This window comes from Salvelinus sp. IW2-2015, linkage group LG7, assembly GCF_002910315.2.
Source record: "Salvelinus sp. IW2-2015 linkage group LG7, ASM291031v2, whole genome shotgun sequence".
Classification (NCBI taxonomy): Eukaryota; Metazoa; Chordata; class Actinopteri; order Salmoniformes; family Salmonidae; genus Salvelinus; species Salvelinus sp. IW2-2015.
This window is the reverse complement of record NC_036847.1, coordinates 22,816,576-22,836,252: the sequence shown is the minus strand read 5'-3', so window position 1 is coordinate 22,836,252 and position 19,677 is coordinate 22,816,576. Positions and strand designations below refer to the sequence as shown.

The following is a 19,677-nucleotide window of genomic DNA, read 5'->3' as shown; positions in this document are numbered from 1 at the left end:
TTCGGCAACATCATTTTTCAGTCAGAAATTGCTGTAGTTATGTTGCAGCTTCAGCAACACGTACAGTGCGATACACACTGATGATGTTCTGTGGTGGTCGCTGCAGCAGGGAGGAGAGAGAGACAACAGGTGCTAGTCATACAGTCACTCGCTGTCTTTTCTTTTTAACACAGCACAGCAAGTCTGAGCCAGGCCCGGCACAATCAAATCAATTGTGGTCGGACTTCCTCTAGTAATTTGTGTCTTAATTATTTCATCAAACAGTACGCTTAAAGCAACATACAAGCTCTGTGCATATAGTTGATTTAATTAAAACACATAGGATATGTCTATATATGGAAAAATACATGTGTCACGCCCTGGCCTTAGTTATCTTTGTTTTCTTTATTATTTTAGTTAGGTCAGGGTGTGACATGGGGGATGTTTGTGTGTTTTTGTCTCGTCTAGGGTGTTTGTATTGTCTAGGGGGTGTTTGTAGAGTTCATGGGGTTGTGTTCATTGTAGGTGTTTATGTAAGTCTATGGTTGCCTAGATTGGTTCTCAATTAGAGACAGCTGTCTACCGTTGTCTCTGATTGGGAGCCATATTTAGGCAGCCATAGTCATTAGGTAGGTTGTGGGTGATTGTCTATGTGTAAGTTGCCAGTGTATGCACTTATTGTTTGTATAGCTTCACGTTCGTCGTTTTGTTAGTTTGTAAAAGTGTTCGTTTCGTCTTCATTAAAAAGTAAGATGTATTGTTATCACGCTGCGCCTTGGTCCTCCTCTCTTTCACTATACGACGATCGTGACAACATGTAATACAATTTTGACCAATCGATTGGTTGATAGAAAAACGACTCTTGGTCGACTAAGATTTTTTTAGTCGGAGACAGCCCTAGAATGAATGCAGTTGTTTTATTCCCACAATGATAAAGCAAAGCCAAGACTCTGGACACAGAGTTCCAACGAGAGCCAAAGAGCAAGTGATGCATATAAAAATAGCACTTATGCATGGCATTGCAATTCTGCCACACATCTCTGGTCCTCCTACCTTCCCATGCTGAGGTAACCTAAACATGGAGGCGGTTCTGTTTGATCTGGAAAGGAATTTAAGCTTTAAGCCCCTTTGTGTGTGAGGTGTATTTCTATACAAATATTTTAATCTCAACAAGAATGTCCGGAAAAAAAAATAGAGGTCATGGCTGCCAGAGTAGCCAGCAGACAATAGCAGTTGGTTGCGGACCTGAGAGGAATTCTGGGTAGGATTTGTTTCTCCTGGACCTATAGCCTACTCCTCTCAGAAAGACAAAAGAGGCTGCTGACTGAATAGAAAGAGCAATGACACAAAATGATAGGCCTACATGCTTCGACTACAGGAAAAGGCGTGGCTAGTCTTAGTGACTAAATACATTGGAATAGCTTTAGTTTTATGGGGGATAATAGCCTAATAGCCTGTATGTAAATCGATGTTAATGTCATGCAACGCAACATATGTAAACTCTGCCATAACAGACAAATGATACGTAATATTTTAAAGTCTCTGCATTAGCCGAACTTGATGTACAAAACGTCCTATTCTTTATGAACGGATCACAATATTTTTTATGATTTATTACAAAAAACACAAGGAAGGGGTAACATTAAAGTATTAGAACATGAAGGACAAACAATACAGCATCAAGACACTATCAAACATGTATCAGTCTTTCCACAACAGAGCCATCCTTATGTGTGAGGGTGCGTGTGCATGATAGTGATATAAAATATATGTCATAATTTCCTTTTTCATGATCACAATCTTGTGAAACCCGAACGCTCCAAGATCCCCCCACAGTTCCCCAATAGCTGCCCCTCAACCATTCGAGACCCCTCCCACAAAATACAATTAATTCCATTCCCCACCCCCAATAATCCCCCAATGTACCAACAACCAAGAGAATGAAACAACTAAAGAGAAAAAAGGAAAAGACAGAAGAAAACAGCAGACAAAAATGCAAAATTTAAAAAAATAAATAATGCATTTAAAACAAAGGACATCAAGGACAACGGAAATCATAACAACAATGCCTACTGTATATGTTTGTGTGCATGTCTGGCACTATTACAAGTATGTGTGTGTTCTTGTATGTGTTTATTTGAATGAGAGTGTGTGTATATGCATGTGTACAAACACCTGCACGGCATCTGCCTCAGGCAAACCGGCATTAGTTGTAAAAACACTGCCACTTAGTGTCATTCAAATGTACTATTATTATGTTTTATTTTGACTTTTTTCCCCTCTTTATCTTTTGACCATCATTCTCTCTCACACACAGCAACTCCACTCCCACTTGTCTCCAATTCCACATACCAACCCTCAGCTTCCCTCAGCCCATCCCATCTATCTCTGCTGGCCACCCACTTCCTGTTTCTACGCAACACATATCTTTCAACTATGCTATGATGTTTAACGTACAATTATAATCTATCTAATCGAATAGAATCTACAGATTGCGTGTTGAAGATAAATACTTTTACTAAGAGTATTAGTATATTAGTAATTGACTGACCCGGTCTCACCAGATCTCCTAACAGTACTATTGCTAGGGTCAATTTTCGATCAATGCTATGCATTTTCAGCCATTCCTGAACCTGAGACCAGAAACAGGCTACCTGAGGGCAATACCAAAATAAATGGTCTATTGATTCTGTATACTCACAACGAAATCTGCAGAGCTTCGATGATTTTATGCCCCAAATATTCAACATTTTGTTGGTGGCAAGAATTCTATATAATAATTTTAGCTGAAAAGCACGAAGTCTTGAATCTTGCGGTACATCAAAAATCTCTTCCCAACTATTTTGCAATCTGTATGGCACAGTTGTCAACATCCTGGTCCTCTAATTACACTGGTATACTTTCCTATTTATGCTATTTTTATTCCTCCGCCAGTTTTGATCCTTTATATTGGGCAGACAGACCAGTTTCCTTCCTCCTCCCGCTGCCACCCACCTCCTCCATTTTCGGGGCAATCAATTGGTTGTACCCTTGGATTGAGCAGACCTTCCCGTACAATTCTGATAACTCCATGAAGGACATAACTCTACCATTACAATTTACAATATCATTTAAGAACAAAACACAATTTTCAAAAATCTTTCCCATAAATACAGGTATTTTATCAACCAGCACATTTGAGTTCAGCCATAATATTTGTTGTAATATTTGTTCTATCTTTTCAGGGGGATGAAATTGAAATTGTAGCTAGCTCTGCAATGCTTGTTTGAAAAAGACAGATACTTTGAAAAAAGTATAATTTTCAATTAATCAAAAATGAGACATGGCAATCTGCACAAAGGCAAAAAGGCCATTTTTAAACAATGGATGAGCTTTTCTTATTAATCTACTTGAGAACCATTTAGGGTACAAATAAAACTTTTGAATGAGTGAAGCATTTGGAGAGAGGTTTAGTGCTTTTATATTTAATAATCTCAACCCACCCAATTCATATTCATTAAATAGATAATTTTGTCTGGTTATTTTGTCTGGTTTAGCGTCCCAGATAAAGCGAAATATTTTTTGCTCATATGATTTGAAAAACGAATCATCAGGAGTAGGCAGCGCCATAAGTAAGTGAGTAAACTGAGATATGACTAAGGAGTATCAGGTATTTATATTTATATTTACCTCTCCATGATTGCAGGATCTGTCTATTTTTACAAGTTTTCTATTGAAATTCATTGTGGAGAGCTTATTTATATATTTTGTGATATGAATACCGAGTATGTCTACTTCACCATCAGCCCATTTTATAGGTAAGCTGCAGGGTAATGTAAAAGTTGTATTTTTTAAGGATCCAATACGTAATATTGTACACCTATCATAATTAGGTTTTAGTCCAGAGAGTACAGAAAAGTTATCTAGATCTTCAATGAGACATTGTAGGGATCTAGCTTGCGGACTTAACATAAAACTTGAGTCATCGGCATACATGGACACTTTTGTTTTTAAGCCTTGGATTTCTAATCCTCTAATGTTGTTATTGGATCTGATTTTAATAGCTAGCATTTCGATGACCATAATAAATATATATGGTGACAGCGGACACCCTTGTTTAACTCCTCTTGACAATTCAAAACTCTCTGAGAAGTAGCCGTTATTTACTATTTTACACCTGGGGTTGCTATACATTATTTTTACCCATTTTATAAGAGAATTGCCGAAATTGAAAAAATCCAGGCATTTTAAATAAAATACAGTCTTACTTTATAAAATGCCTTTTCAAAATCCGCTATAAATAGCATTCCTGGCTTCTTATATGTTTCATGAGGTTCTATTATTTCTAGTAGTTGTCGTATATTATCTCCAATGTATCGTCCATGTAAAAAACCTGTCTGATCAGGATGAACAATACCTGGTAAAAACCTTTTTAATTCTGAGTGCTATGCATTTTGCTAGTATTTTTGCATCACAACATTGAAGTGTAAGGGGCCTCCAGTTTTTTAGATAGACTGGGTCTTTATATTTGCCATCTGGGTCTTGTTTAAATAATAGAGAAATTAGACCTTCCTGCTGAGTACCTGACAGACTACCATTTTGATAGGAATAGTTAAAACAATCTAACAATGGAGCTTTTAGTATAAAAAAAAAATACTTGATATACCTCTACCGGTATGCCATCAAGCCCTGGGGTTTTTCCAGACTGAAATGATTGAATAGCCTCAAAAAGTTATTCCTCTGTAATTTGGCCTTCGCACTGATCTTTCTGTACATGTTAATTTTCCATTTTTTATATTATTTGAAAATAATTCCTTACCGTAATCTTCATTCAGTGGGAGAGGATGAGACAGAAAAGAGAACATCTGCCTAAAATAATTAGCTTCCTCTTTTAAAATATAATTCAGAGAATCATAGATGACTCCGTCTTCAGTAATGAGTTTCTCCAAATTCTTTTTGTTAGCATTTCTGTATTGGAGATTCAGGAAGAATTTTGTGCATTTTTCTCTATATTCCATCCAGTTTGCTTTATTTTTGTAATAGATTACATTCGATCGTTCTTGAATAAGTTCGTCAAGTTCTTTTTGTTTTTCCTCTAACTTATTTTGTATCTCTGTAGTATCGTTTTTATTGCTATCTGCCTGTACTATTAGTTCATGTATTTCCCTTGTTAGTCTTGTTTCTTTAGCCAGAAACTGCTTTTTTATTATTGATGAATATTGAATTGAATGACCCCTGAAGGTACATTTAAAGGTATCCCAAACAATAAGGGGATTTGCTGAAACTATATTATACTGGAAAAATTCAGTTATAAATTATTTTGTCTTAGTTAAAAAGAAGTTGTCCTCCAGTAAACTTTGATTAAATTTCCAATATCCCCGTCCACGTGGAAAATCTATAAGAGTTATGTGAATGCCAATTAGATGATGATCCGATCACATTCTGTCTCCTATTAAAACTTTTTTAACCTTTGATGCAAGAGAGAAAGAGACAAGAAAGTAGTCAAGATGTATATCTCACTAGGTCTGGGTTTTTTAGTCTCCAAACATCCACTATTTCTAATGTGTCCATAATATTTGTGATTTCCTTAAGGGCACGGTGATGATAGTCTGTAGAGTGATTACCTTTACGGTCCACTGAGGTACTTAACACTGTGTTATAGTCTCCTACCATAATGATTAGATAATTTGTTGCATGTAAGTTCAATAAATTGGTATAAATGTATTCGAAGAAGTGTGGATCATCCTGATTTGGACCATATAGATTAATGAGCCAAATCTCTTTTTCGTCCACTTTCATATTCAAAAGGATCCACCTTCCTTGCGAATCATTCCTGATTATTTGCAATTTTAATTAATAATCGTAATTTTTGTTAATTAATATCATCACACCCTTTGAGTCCTTTGTCCATGACAGAAAATTATTTCACCACCCCATTCCTTTTTCTACGCAACTTCATCTAAGGATGTAGAGTGAGTTTCCTGTAAACAGTATGTTTGTTATATTCCTTTTCTTTTAGCCATGTAAAGACTGATCTTCTTTTTTGATAATCTGCCAAACCGTTACAATTATAACTAGCTATACTTATTTCACCCCTTACCATAACTAGATACTATTCTCAGGCTAAATTGACCATAATTAGTGCTTGTAAAGTTACTGCCATCAGAGGTATTATGACGATCAAAACTAGAGCTTTCAAATGTCTGATATTTAGAATTCAAGAAATAGGTTTTAGCAATATGTTTTTTTATTCCCTTGCCTGTTTGCCTGTGAACCAATGCCACAGATGTTAGAAAATTGAGACAAATTATGTGTGTAACAAATCTGAGTAGGTTGATGTGTATGATATTGGATATGATATAATGAGAGTGTGTATGATGTCTGTATAAGAGTAAGACTATAATGTGTGATGTCCAAATAAATAATAACTCTGCCAATGTGCATGTTTGAGTGTCTCTGTGTGTAACGTAGTGCGTATAGCCTTAATAATCATAATTGTAATCCATATCGTATCACCATCATAGTTGCATCATAATTACCTTTAACATAATTGAAAAACACATCCCAGCATTTCCATAGCAATTGACGTTTCACCTGATCATGAAAGAGACCTTGCATTACTCTAGAGATGGCTTCACTACAGTACAAATGTATTCCGTACAATATGTTATTATTCCCCAATGCCCCTATTTTGATATCTTCAACTTGCTTGTTGTAAACATATATAAACTTGCAGACAAATACATAAAAAAGATAGACAAACAATAAACACATTAAACGGGTCACAAATTGTACAAATCTAATACTTCCCTCCTCGAGAAAACACAGATTTCTGGCATGCACTCCTCGTTTATTTCTTTAAAAACATACCTCCCTTTCTTTCTGCTATGGTTGTGTCAACTAAATTGTCAAGCTTGCCCCATATTTCCTCTTAATCTCACTTTGACAATTTAGAAGCTGAGAGCAGCGTGCTTGCCTATCAGCAGCTCTGAGAGAGGCTGAGGCTGCTTCAGAGTTACTGACGCCAGCCCCCTTCCCTTCCTCCGCCTGCTTCCTTTCCTTGCATTTTGATCAGATTGGTTTATCTAATTTTCCAGTAAATGCTTGAAATGTATTCATGCACACCTTCTCCCCATAAACGTACACAGGGGAATAGGGAGAATGGGATAGAAATTAATAGCTCGGCATTAGCTCCCTTCACACCCTCGTTCCTCCATTCCGATACACATTTGGGGCAGGAGGAGCGATTCTCTTCCACCTATGAAGGGATGACTAACACTTATTCAGCAACAAGGGAGAAGCCAAGATCTTTCCAACCTATAGAACCTATAAGGGATGTGGCCTTTACACAATACAGAAAAGTGAGAAAGGCATATTTTCTTGAGGTGCTATCTAACCAGATACTTTTGTATCCAAAGAGAAGTGAAATGCCCTTCCGTGGGCAGTATGACAATAGCTACACACTTTATGATCATTTTAGGTTTTAGGAAAGCATTTAGTTTGAGAGCAGTTGTATTGAATCCTGCATTCAAGCTAAAGTGGTCATCAAATGCACTCTCTATACCCCCAAAATGTTGAGAGTTTAATCAGAGGGGGAGAAAAACAACAAGGTTGCATTAGGCATGCTGAACCAGCGCCAGAAATATGCAGAGAATTGATGAGGTGTCACTTTCGCTAAGAGTCACACAATCGCTGCCGACAAGAGACTCTGTAATCCCCTGCCTGCCTGCCTGCCTGCCTGCCTGCCTGCCTGCCTGCCTGCCTGCCTGCCTGCCTGCCTGCCACCAACGAGCCACAGCAAAGAGAGAGAGACACTGGTTCACTTCGCATGGTGCTCATGAAAGGGAAACGCCCTTGATTTTAGGGAAGGTTACCTTGGTCTCCTTCTCTCTAGTCAACCCTGGAAAGTATTGCTCCACAGCACTAACGTACATCGTGCAACATAATTAGGATTGATGCTCTTTGGTTGTGCTATTGGAAAAACTTGACAGGAGGTACCTTACCTATGACGTTAATCCTAAACCCACATGGCAATATACGTAAAAACATTTCAAATAAATAATACCAGTGACATAACTTGGTCTGCCTTTTAATAACATGTCTGTTGTTTGTGTTGTTAGTAATAAATGACATGACAACAGCTGTAGCCAACAACAAGTGCTTACATTTATGAAATCAATTTCAAAATACATGAATGACTTTAAACTGCTAGCAGAACCCTATAGGAGAAACAACAGCAGACTCAATTAGAAAACAAGCAGGTGGATTATTTGACATTTCTTATGGAAAAGAGAGGCAGACTGAGCGAAAGATAGACTGAGATGTCTAATGCAGCGATGTAATAGTGTATGTTTATGTGTAGGACTTTGCAGCACTGTAAGACTTAGGCTACTCCAAAAGGCTGATGGATTAATACACATCAGATAGATTGCTGTGCAAATCATCTAAACAACAAACACAATAGAAGTAAGGACTTTTGTCTTGTTGTACGGATAACATGAATAATCTCCCGTCATGTTTGTGCTGACGCTTCCACTTGTTTTTCACTCAATTAATTAGAAAACCAATGATGACAGTATTTCTGGCCCAAATTTGTAATCAAAAGTACGGGTGGCTGGGTTTTGCACATCGCTTTAATTTCCTCTCATTAGTAGTGGCAGTGACTTTGATCAAATCTTCATGCATCTAATTAGATTGATTCACTCATTAACAACTAATTATATCAAAATCGAGATCAATATTTGAAATTAAAGCCATGGGATCATTGAACTAAATTGACCTGCACCCAGAGGAAAAGTGGTGACAAAATTCGGACAAAACTTGACGCTTGAATGTCATACCAAAAACTGCTTCCTTCTCTCTCTGTCTCTATCTTGGTACTGTCATGAATTCCTTATACAGCATATTCAAGCACAAATACTTGTCACTACATGAAAAAAAAACACTTCACTGTTGAAGGATGAAAATGCCTTAGTATTTCATAAAAACACCTTTAAGAGAGGCTGGATTGTGATTTGTAACTCCAGAGGTTTGGCAGGGCCTGAGTTGATGTGGGAGTGACAGGTCATTTATGAAAGGGGGGCTGAGACCAATCACTGTGCTCCATTATACAATTAAAACAGTGCTGCTTTTCTTTGCCTGGGCTCCTCTGGTGATTCCATTGCCTGTCGGTTAATGTGCTGAAACCACCACGTTTGTTTCATTGGGATCAATTGTATTATAAATGCAGCGATGCCTTCACTGGCAGCAGCTTATGAATTTCCTTAGAGAAACTTTTGTAATTGCAATCATTCAAAATCCATCCAGCATTAGGCAGCAAGCTAAATAATGTTTAGTTCCAACCTCCCTGACAGTCTCCACGTACGTAGACTAGAGAGAGAACCCATACCCCAAAAAGAGATTGAACGTGAACGACAAATAAAATGTGAACATCAAGCAAGACACTGTCTCACTTCCATTAAATGATAAAGTAGCTGTACTGAAAAGAAAATAACTAATTTAAATGGCTGGCCTATAGGTCAAGGACAGCCGGAGCAAATGCCTTCTGTGATTTCTTTTCACACGGGCATACAAATAAAAACATTTTGCACTTTCATTTTCTGTGACAGAAAGCTAAACAAGTTGTGTTATCTTTTCTTATTGATGTGATACAGTATATGAAATGTGAAACACCTCTAGGCTTATGCACCTATGCTAAATACTTTTTTATGTTAACATTATGAGTTCTACATAATGCTGGATGAATACAGCCTCACTGAATAAGAACCCAGGTGTGATTGACAGTTACATTTATGGTTTAGGCCAAACAGGAATTCCTTTAAGAATGGGTAACGTAAAAATCAACATAAGCTAAGCGATAAGACACATCAATGATCTAGCTCTTATTCCACAGATACATAGGTGAAAATAGACTGTTGCAAGTTCTTATGTGTGTAGGCGTAGTGCTTTATTCAGCCAGTGAGCATCATCAAGGTCACACTATACTTAAATGGATAGTTCGGGATTGAAGGGCAATGAAGCCCTACTTCCCAAGAGTCAGATGAACTCGTGGATACCATGTGTATGTCTCTGCATCCAGTATGAAGGAAGTTAGAGGTATTTTGGGAGCCAATGCTAACTAGCGTTGGTGCAATGACTGGAAGTCTATGGTATCTATTAGCATGCTAGCAGTTACCATAAACTTCCAGTCATTGTGCTAACAGTAGTTCGCAATTATGCTAGCGCTAGTTAGCAACTTCCTTCAAACTGCAAGCAGAAACCTAAAAATGGTATCCACGAGTTCATCTGACTCTGGGGAAGTAGATAGTAAAGCGCTTCACTGCCAAAATCCCGAAGTATCCCTTTAAGGAGCTCAATGACACTATGCTCACAATACAGATGAAACCTCCAATTAAGATCGGCCGAGAACATCATGCTCTCCAATTTCCTTTATACAGCAGCTAAACACAAAATGAGCCTATTCATATTTTACAGTGGTTTTCATAATGTACAGTGGGCATGCACATGATGAAAATCACCATCTTAACTGTTCAATAGATGGTATACATGCTCAATTCTGTATCATACATTTTCCTTGTCTTACTGTTGGCCGCTAGACAACAGTCCCAAACAAAAACAGGAAAGGGGAAACTAGGTGACAGGAACAAATTACATTGCAAACTAATTCTGTCAGCTGCAAAAACATGTGTTGATGTTGGAACCTAAATAAATGGAATCATGTGATTCTACACAGAAGACAATCAAGACACTTTTAGATAATATGTACTTTGCCAGTATGAATAAAAGACTTATAAATTAGATTTAATGCACAAAAATGTTTGAATTAAACGTTCCTTTGCTAACTCATTTAAAACACATTATAGCTGAAGTTAAGTTTAAGTAAAATAATCAAATGATCATACCTATAAGCCTGAAGAATATGGCTGATTTTGTATCTGAAGTGGTTTTACATTGTCACGGAGGACATCAGAAACATTTGCAATGATAACCACAGAGTGACAAGGAGAAGAAGGGGCCATACCTCATTGGTGTTCCATCTGTGTCTCTCCTTTGGCAGCGACGAGCATTTTGGTAGACATTCAAGCAGCTTTTTGGGCAGGTATATTTTCAAATGTCCATGTTCATCTGCAAAGAGAGAAATGAGATAAGTCACATTACAGTGCATGCTTGCTCCTTTTTCCTTTTGGGTTTCTTTTTTTTTTTTGTTAGACCTGAGGAATCAGAACTGTGTCAGAGATGGGGCAGCTTTATGGGGGTAGAGGTTTTCAGAGCCAGTTTCAGAAGACAACCGTGTTGCTGTTACCAGGTAGCCTCATATCACAATGCTAAAACAACACAAGACCATTTCTATTAACTATTATAGTAAACTATGGTATTTAAATACTATAGTATTCACTGTAGTGTTTTGCAGACTTTACTGTAGTATGTACAGTTAACTACAGTATAAATACTGTAGTGAAAGAAAACTGTAGTATATACTATAGTAATTAATAGTAATTAATGTGTTGTTTTTGCAGATAGAAGTATACTGTAGTATTTACTTTTGTGTTTTTGTGGACTGTAGTATACTGTAGTATTTACTTTTGTGTTTTTGCGGACTGTACTATACTGTAGTATTTACTGTAGTTCTTTGCGGACTGTAGTATACTGTATTATTTACAGTAGTGTTTTTGGAGATTGCACTATACTGTAGTACTTACTGTAGTGTTTTTGCAGACATTACTGTAGTATTTACTATAGTGTTTTTGTTTTATTATCTTTGACATAGAAGTGGAGGCTTTCTCCTTCAGAAAACCACATGGAGAAATACTAAAAGAGCTGATTTTCCATAACCTTTAAGTAGGTAGGACTGGGTTCTGAACGGCTAGCTTCTGCTCTTTTTGATAACCTGTAGGGAACACAATATATAGTCACTACTTGGCATGTAAGTTTCTCAGTTATGGGGGAGGGGCATGGGCAGGGTATGTGCAAACTAAATACTGTAGTATTTACTATAGCTAAAAAAAAGTGTAGTGTTTTTGGGGACTGTAGTGTTTTTGCAGACATTACTGTAGTATTTACTACAATATTCTACAGTATAATACAACATTCTATAGTAAGTACTACACGTGATAGAGGGATACTACAGTGTGTAGTGTAGAATTCTACAGTAGCTTATGCTACAGTTTACTATATAATTCTATAGTAAGTACTGTATTATTCTATAGTAAACTGTAGTATTTTTTCATGTGGGCACTCTCCACTGTTTCAATGATTCAAACTGCAAGCTGAAGTGGGACCACATCCTCTCACACAAGCTCAAATGCCAGTGGATGATACAAAAAGGAAATAGGCCAACAATTTGTTGAGTAGGGAAATGAAAGCTGTGCTGTATCTTCCCTCTTCTCCCCATTTCAAAGGGCTTGGCAGCCCAGTCAAATCAATGTCGTTCTGAAGCAATGATACTGTCTGTAGCCTTATCTGTGAATCGCCTTTAATTACACACTTGTTATTATCTGTCGATTATATCCATCTCCTAAAGTTGTCCACTAACTTCATTTTTTACATAAATGTTTCCATATTCACAAAGAGAACCATGGGGCCTAATGCACAAAATGTAAACGCCCAATCATAATACCATAATTCAGTGAATTATTGAAAGAGAGTAGGCCTAACCTAGTCAATAGAAAGCCCATTGCTTTACATGGTTACACGTCATTTTACATTTCACAATCATTTTCATAAAGATTATGTAGCAAATGCAGTGCAGAGGAGACATGCTTAGATACAATCATGCATTAGGCCCATGCTGTTTAAGGTCCTATTGCTCATTCAAGTTGCACTGCCTGCTCATTCCTGCTATTCAAATATGCAGATGGCATTTCATCCAAGACTTAAGTGGGTGCAAATTCTATTTGTCTGGAGACCAAATTTACTGTGAATTTATAATTATGAACAAAACTAATATAGTCTTTGGGATGAATATTACAAGGAAATTAAAATAATATTTTTTGTAAGCATAAACACACAGCTTTTAGAAAGCCTATGCATCCATAGCTTTTGCAATTTACATACCAAATGAGCATATCTCATTCCCAGCCAACAGCTTATCATTAAGGGTGGGTTTAAAGACAGAGAGGAGCTACTGGCTGCCAATCATAATGACATGACATCATAGTAGCAGGTGGCCTTTCAAAGAATGGAAGCAATGCTACTGTACGAAGAAAACAACCCACTAACCTTGGCTACTATGTAAATCAAGTTTTCTGGATAATTATTTGTTAGGAGAGAAGTTCACACTGAATAATAATGTGTTTACATAACAAAACAAAAATGATCAATTATAGACAGTGTTATGTTTTGTAGGCCTACATTTTGGCTATGGGCCTAAACAATAATATTCCTGCTCAGCTTTACATCTTCCTACTAAAGTCACCCATCAAGGCACATCTGCTGAACAAATTGCACTGTTTCCTGATACATTTGTTGTGAAGATTCAGACTGCATAATACTATTTCCAATTACCATTACGTTTGTTGTGAAGATTCAGACTGCATAATACTATTTCCAATTCAATTGACCATTACGTTGTTGTGAAGATTCAGACGGCATAATACTATTTCCAATTACCATTACGTTTGTTGTGAAGATTCAGACTGCATAATACTATTTCCAATTACCATTACATTTGTTGTGAAGATTCAGACGGCATAATACTATTTCCAATTACCATTACGTTTGTTGTGAATTCAGACTGCATATACTATTTCCAATTACCATTACTTTTGTTGTGAAGATTCAGACGGCATAATACTATTTCCAATTACCATTACGTTTGTTGTGCTTCAGACTGCATAATACTATTTCCAATTACCATTACATTTGTTGTGAAGATTCAGACTGCATAATACTATTTCCAATTACCATTACATTTGCTGATATGTGAAAGAAATGCTGATCTTCTTATCCAGTTGTGAGGTCTTTTTAGTAAAATGATAATAATAGAACCTTATAATAAAACCTTATAATAGAACTGTATAATAGAACATTATAATAGAACTGTATAATAGAAACTTATAATAAAACCTTATAATAGAACTGTATAATAGAACCTTATAATAGAACCTTACAATATAACCGTATAATAGAACTGCATTATAGAACTGTATAATTGAACTGCATAATAGAACCGTATAATAGAACTGCATAATAGAACCTTTCTGATTTGGTATTACAATTTAAGCAACCACACTTGCTTTAGAGTTGGGGTGGATATCAGTGTGAGATATAAATCATCTTTAGTACCAGGGGAATACCATCTTTCTCAGATTGTCATCCTCCTAAAGTCACTGGTGACACATCAAGGCACATCTGCTGAAAAAATTCCATAGTTTCCAGCAATGCTGGTGAGGCCATGCACAGAGAGCCCATGGCAAATACTTTGATTTTAAGTACAGAACCTCCATTCCAGTCGTGTACTAGGCCTATGTCAAGAGACCTATTGAAAGGGAACAGAATTTATAGCCTAGGCCGAATAGACCCTAGCTTGTACAATCCCATTCTTCATTCAGATGGTACAAACAAACTGCTGTTCCAGCCACCTGATCAGGGAGGGAGAGAAACATCAGAGCCATGTTTAGTGTTGCTCCCACAGGGAGCAGGTAGTAGAGATGGATTTGTAGATCTGTAGTCGTTTGCTGCATCCAACTGTACCTGGAAATTCTGTGTGTGTAAACTCTTTTTATATGAGCTGAACAGGTATCTGTAATCATTCGTTTCGCCCAATTACCAAACCCGTACAGCATCTGCTCGTAGGTTCCACCAAAGTGGTGTTATTGTTGTCATCAGAGGCAAACAGGATGGAGCTGAATGATCAGAGATGTATCAGGCAGGGAAATGAGAGGGAAAACGGGACATGGGCAAATTAGGGAAACAACTAAATAGGTAATAAGGAAAGAATCACACAAAACAAAAAGAGAAGCACATAATGAAAAGGGGAAAAAACAAACAACTATCACCTTATCATGAAATGTTTTCTTTTTCTTTTTAAGACTTGACCAATTAGCTATTGTTGGACTAATTGCATTTTCTACGTTTTTTCTAACTGTGGATTGGCTTTCAGCATGTGTCACACACTCTGCCTGCGGAATGTTTATCTGTTGTTTGTTTTCTAATGAGAAGCCATGAGTCCACAGTCCACTGAGTCCTGGCTCAAACATTAAAGGTGATGCTTAAAGGCAGACCAGACCAGACTCAGATTGAACCAGTTGTGTCCAGAGGAAGCCATCTCTCACCTCCCTCTCTATAGTACACACAGAGCAGAGTTCTCCGACTGCCTGCTCTTGAAATCAATCCTCAGCAGAGCAGCAGCAGGCCCACTCGCCAGCCAGCCTATCCCACCATGGGGCTCTGCCAATGATCAATGCTAACCTATGACATACCCTTAGATGACATCATCGAGGGGAGAGACTCAGTCAGAGAGACTCAATCATTATTGTATTCAATGTCACTACAATTTCATTTTAGAAATCAAGAATATGTACTGCACTACTGAATTCAACATCAAGCCATTGATGAAACTTCCTTAAAACCTGGTCATAAAATGATTCGGATGTCTCAAAAAGCTCTCTGAGTGGTGTAATAGGAATTTCCAGGTGAACAAAAAGGAGAGTAGCCGTTGATAACATCAATAAAAAATCTACCCGGGTTTATTATTTTATGCACAGAACTCGGTGATATACTGCAGGAGGTAACTTAAATTGTAAACTCGCCACCTGTTTGCAAAACTACATGGAGATATGATATCAGAGCATGACAATGTTATATTTCACACCGAGGCTCGGTGGTTATCGAGGGGGAATGCTGGAAAGATTTTTACAAATTGTCACAATGACACACTGTTGTCATTCAAAATGGATGTAAAAAAAAACAGACTTGGTTGACTTTCTGTGTAATGAAAATAAAATGTGTCTCCTTACCTATGTAACAGACATATTTGGGAAACTGAATGAACTGAACGCAAGCATGCAGGGGAAATACAAAAACATTCTACAGATGCGTGACCAAATCAGTGTATTCAGTGGAAAGAATTCTTACTGGAGAGAGTCTTTCAAAAGCGAATCATGCCCCCTTCACTAGGCTGTGCATGTTTCTAACAGAAAACAGCATCAGTAAGTATCACACATGAGTGATGACTGCTCACCTCCGACGCCTGGAAGAAAAAAACGAGCTCCGACTGGGAAAAATGGCTTTGAAAGGGTCATCCGACCTGAAGATCACTGACGTCATGATTTGACCTCGTATTTTTCAGTTTCCTGTTGTCTTGAAAGCACCATGAAACTCCTGGTAACCTTCACCAGCTCATATCTGTTTGAAGCTGGATTCAGTGCTCTCATCTGCATTAAAACTAAACATCTATCCAGGTTGGATGTGACAGCAGAGAAGAGGTGCGCGCTGTCGGCCACGCCCCCTGACTTTGAGAAGCTCCGACTCGACATGCATCAAGCACACCCATCTCATTAGTGGTGGTGAGATAAGATACATTATGTTAGACTAATTTCCAATTGACTGTCATAGCCCCACATTAAAAGTATGTGATGATGAGTTGAGAAGACTATCAGAAATACTGTTTGTCAATTGACTGCCAGAGCCCCAAGTAAAAAAGTTAACATTGGTTGTTAATTACATCATTTTTTTCACATGGTTGAAGTCGCGAGAATTTTCAGATATCAAAATGGGGTCGTGGGCCAAAAATGTTTGAGAACCCCAGCTCTAAACTGAATAGGAACTTTATTCACCTTCAATTTCCCAATTACAAGTGGTCTTATAGTTCAAGAGCAAAATGTTTAAGACATTGGATCTACGTTTCAGATTTTAAATGGTTGTCTGTCTAAGCCCTGTATACCAGATTTGTTCAGTCAGAGTTCATATGACTACCTCTTAACTTAAGCACCTTAGGAAGGTGTTCTCCACCTAACACGTTCTTACTTTCACCTTCTGTTATTAGGCTATAGGCTGTATCTCTCTTTGGAGAACAGACAACAAACCGCAGAACTTGTTTCAAATGCTAAACTGAAGCATCTTTTCTCCCGTTTATTAGGCCCACATCGTCAATTTGTTCACATTATTCCAGCGATCCTCAGAGTTTCTCCAGCAGGCTTTTCTACAGCTATGGTGGAGGAGAAGGGGCTCCTTTGAAAGTGATAGTTCAGAGTTTTGCACACAAATAAAAGGTTTGTCAACTGTGCCAGTGAGACGAAGGGAATCAACATAATGTAGATGTGATAGAGAGCCTCATACTGCTTCCACATGGGAATAGGTTGGATGCCAGACACACAACACAAATCTTTGACAAAACTCTGAAAGTCACTGATTAATCTACAGCTGAAACACAGGTTAGCAGAGACAAATTGTATTTGTGAATGTTTATACAGAAAAGGAAAATCAAATCATAAAATGAATAAAATAGGGTGGCTCTAACTGGGTAAACAGTAATATCTATACGATACACGATAACGCACTGTTTTTCCCCCAATTAATAATTGAAACGATGTGACTGTTTTTAAAACCGTCTTACAGGCCTTACCACTTTATAAAACTTGTCATTTTAAATGTCTCCTCTACTGTAAGGATAAATGGAATCTAACACTGGAATTAAGTTTTTATCATATAGGCCTAAATGTTCATCAGATTCAGTTATAATGAAATACTCAATAGACATGGTCTTCCTCTCCATTTGAACACTGAAAAGGGACATCCTGGGAAATCTGGGATTTCTGTGCTTCTAATTAAATTAATCAGACTAGCTAAATGAAGGCTTTGCATTTAGATATAACAGCCTGCACGCTAAAGGATTGTTTTGCGTGTCTGGCATCCAACCTATTCCCATGTGGAAGCAGGCTCTCCATCACATCTACAACACGTTGATTCCCCTTCATTTCACCAGCACAGTTGACAAACCTTTTATTAGTGTGCAAAACTCTGTTTGAACTATCACTTTCAAAGACTATCTTAAATAAGACATCTCAGTGTTATACCCTCCTCCCCTTAAAAAAAGAAAACACGCACCTGGCTTTTCCTACTGGCACTGACTTAGCTGATAACTTCTTTAGGAGAGGAAAAGCGTACTTACTACGACTGGGATATGTGGTTGTCTCACCTAGCTATCTTAAGATGAATGCACTAACTGTAAGTCACTCTGGATAAGAGTGTCTGCTAAATGACTAAATGTGATCAATGTGCTGGTAATACATAATAATCTCTTAAAGGCACAGTCTAAAAGGCAGTTCTCTAGGCCCTCTACTCTTTTCTATTTTTACCAATGACCTGCCACTGGCCTTAAACAAAGCATGTGTGTCCATGGCATGTATGCTGAAGAATCAACCACATACACATCAGCAACCACAGCTAATGAAGTCACTGAAACCCTTAACAAAGAGTTGCAGTCTGTTTTGGAATGGGTGGCCAGTAATAAACTGGTCCTAAACATCTCTAAAACTAAGAGCTTTGTATTTGGTACAAATTATTCCCTCAGTTCTAGACCTCAGCTGAATCTGGTAGTGCATGGTGTGGCTGTTGAGGAACAAGTTGAGGAGACTAAATCACCTGGTGTTACCTTAGATTGTAAACTGTCATGGTCAAAATATATAGATTCAATGGTTGTAAAGATGGGGAGAGGTCTGTCTGTAATAAAGAGATGCTCTGCTTTTTTGATACCACTCTCCACAAAGCAAGTCCTGCAGGCTCTAGTTTGATTTTATTTGGATTATTGTCCAGTCATATGGTCAATTGCTGCAAAGAAAGCCCTAATTAAGCTGCAGCTGCTCGGGAACATAGCGGTACATTTAGCTATTCTTTGTAATTAGAGGGATAATATTTATACTATGCATGCCAGTCTCTCTTGGCTGAGAGTTGAGGAGAGACTGACTGCGTCACACACTTACCCCACCATACATACCACCAGGGGTATTTTCACAGTCCCCAGGTCCAGAACAAATTCAAGGAAACGTACAGTATTATACAGAGCCATGAGTGTATGGAACTCCCTTCCATCTTATATAGCACAAGTGAACCGCAAACCTGGTTTCAAAAAACAAATAAAGCAACACCTCACGACACAACGCCTCTTCCCCATGTGACCTACTTGTTGTGTGTATGTAGGCTCCCGAGTGGCCCAGCGGTCTAAGGCACTATATCTCAGTGCTAGAGGTGTCACTACTGACCCTGGTTCGATCCTGGGCTGTATCACAACCGGCCATGATCAGGAGTCTCATAGGGCGGTGCACAATTAGCCCAGCGTCGTCTGGGTTAGGGGAGGGTTAGTCTGGGGTAGGCTGTCATTGTAAAATAAGAATTTGTTCTTAAATGAGTTGCTTAGTTAAATAAAGGTTCAATGATGTGTAACTGATAGATGCACACACACACTAATTGTAAAGTCTTTTGTCTTTAATGTACGTAAATTGTAAAGTCTGTAATGTATTTTTCGTTCTGTGTTGGACCCCAGTAAGACTAGCTGTCGCCATTGGCATCGGCTAATGGGGATCCTAATATATCAAATCAAATAAAAAATGCAGCACCATTGGGTAGGCAGCACTTCTATAGGCCTAATCACTTCTATAGGCCTAATCACTTCTATAGGCCTAATCACTTCTATAGGCCTAATCACTTCCATAGGCCTAATCACTTCTATAGGCCTAATCACTTCTATAGGCCTAATCACTTCTATAGGCCTAATCACTTCTA

At 37.9% G+C, this 19,677-nt stretch overlaps 1 protein-coding gene and 1 non-coding gene across 4 annotated transcripts in view; both read right to left on the bottom strand.

The window, feature by feature from the left end:
* Positions 1-19,677, bottom strand: part of LOC111966947 (calmodulin-binding transcription activator 1-like) — a 73,071-nt gene that overhangs the window by 40,902 nt on the left and 12,492 nt on the right. For all 3 annotated transcript variants that reach the window (XR_011480189.1, XM_070444554.1, XM_070444555.1), the window contains one exon: positions 10,979-11,082. Coding sequence is in view for 2 of the 3 variants with exons in the window: in XM_070444554.1 (XP_070300655.1) it covers positions 10,979-11,082 (104 nt within the window). In the remaining variant the exon portion in view is untranslated. The remainder of the gene's footprint in view (positions 1-10,978; positions 11,083-19,677) is intronic.
* On the bottom strand, positions 11,730-11,784 carry LOC111966965 (U7 small nuclear RNA). The gene has a single exon (XR_002877696.1). It is a non-coding gene; the product is annotated as a U7 small nuclear RNA (small nuclear RNA).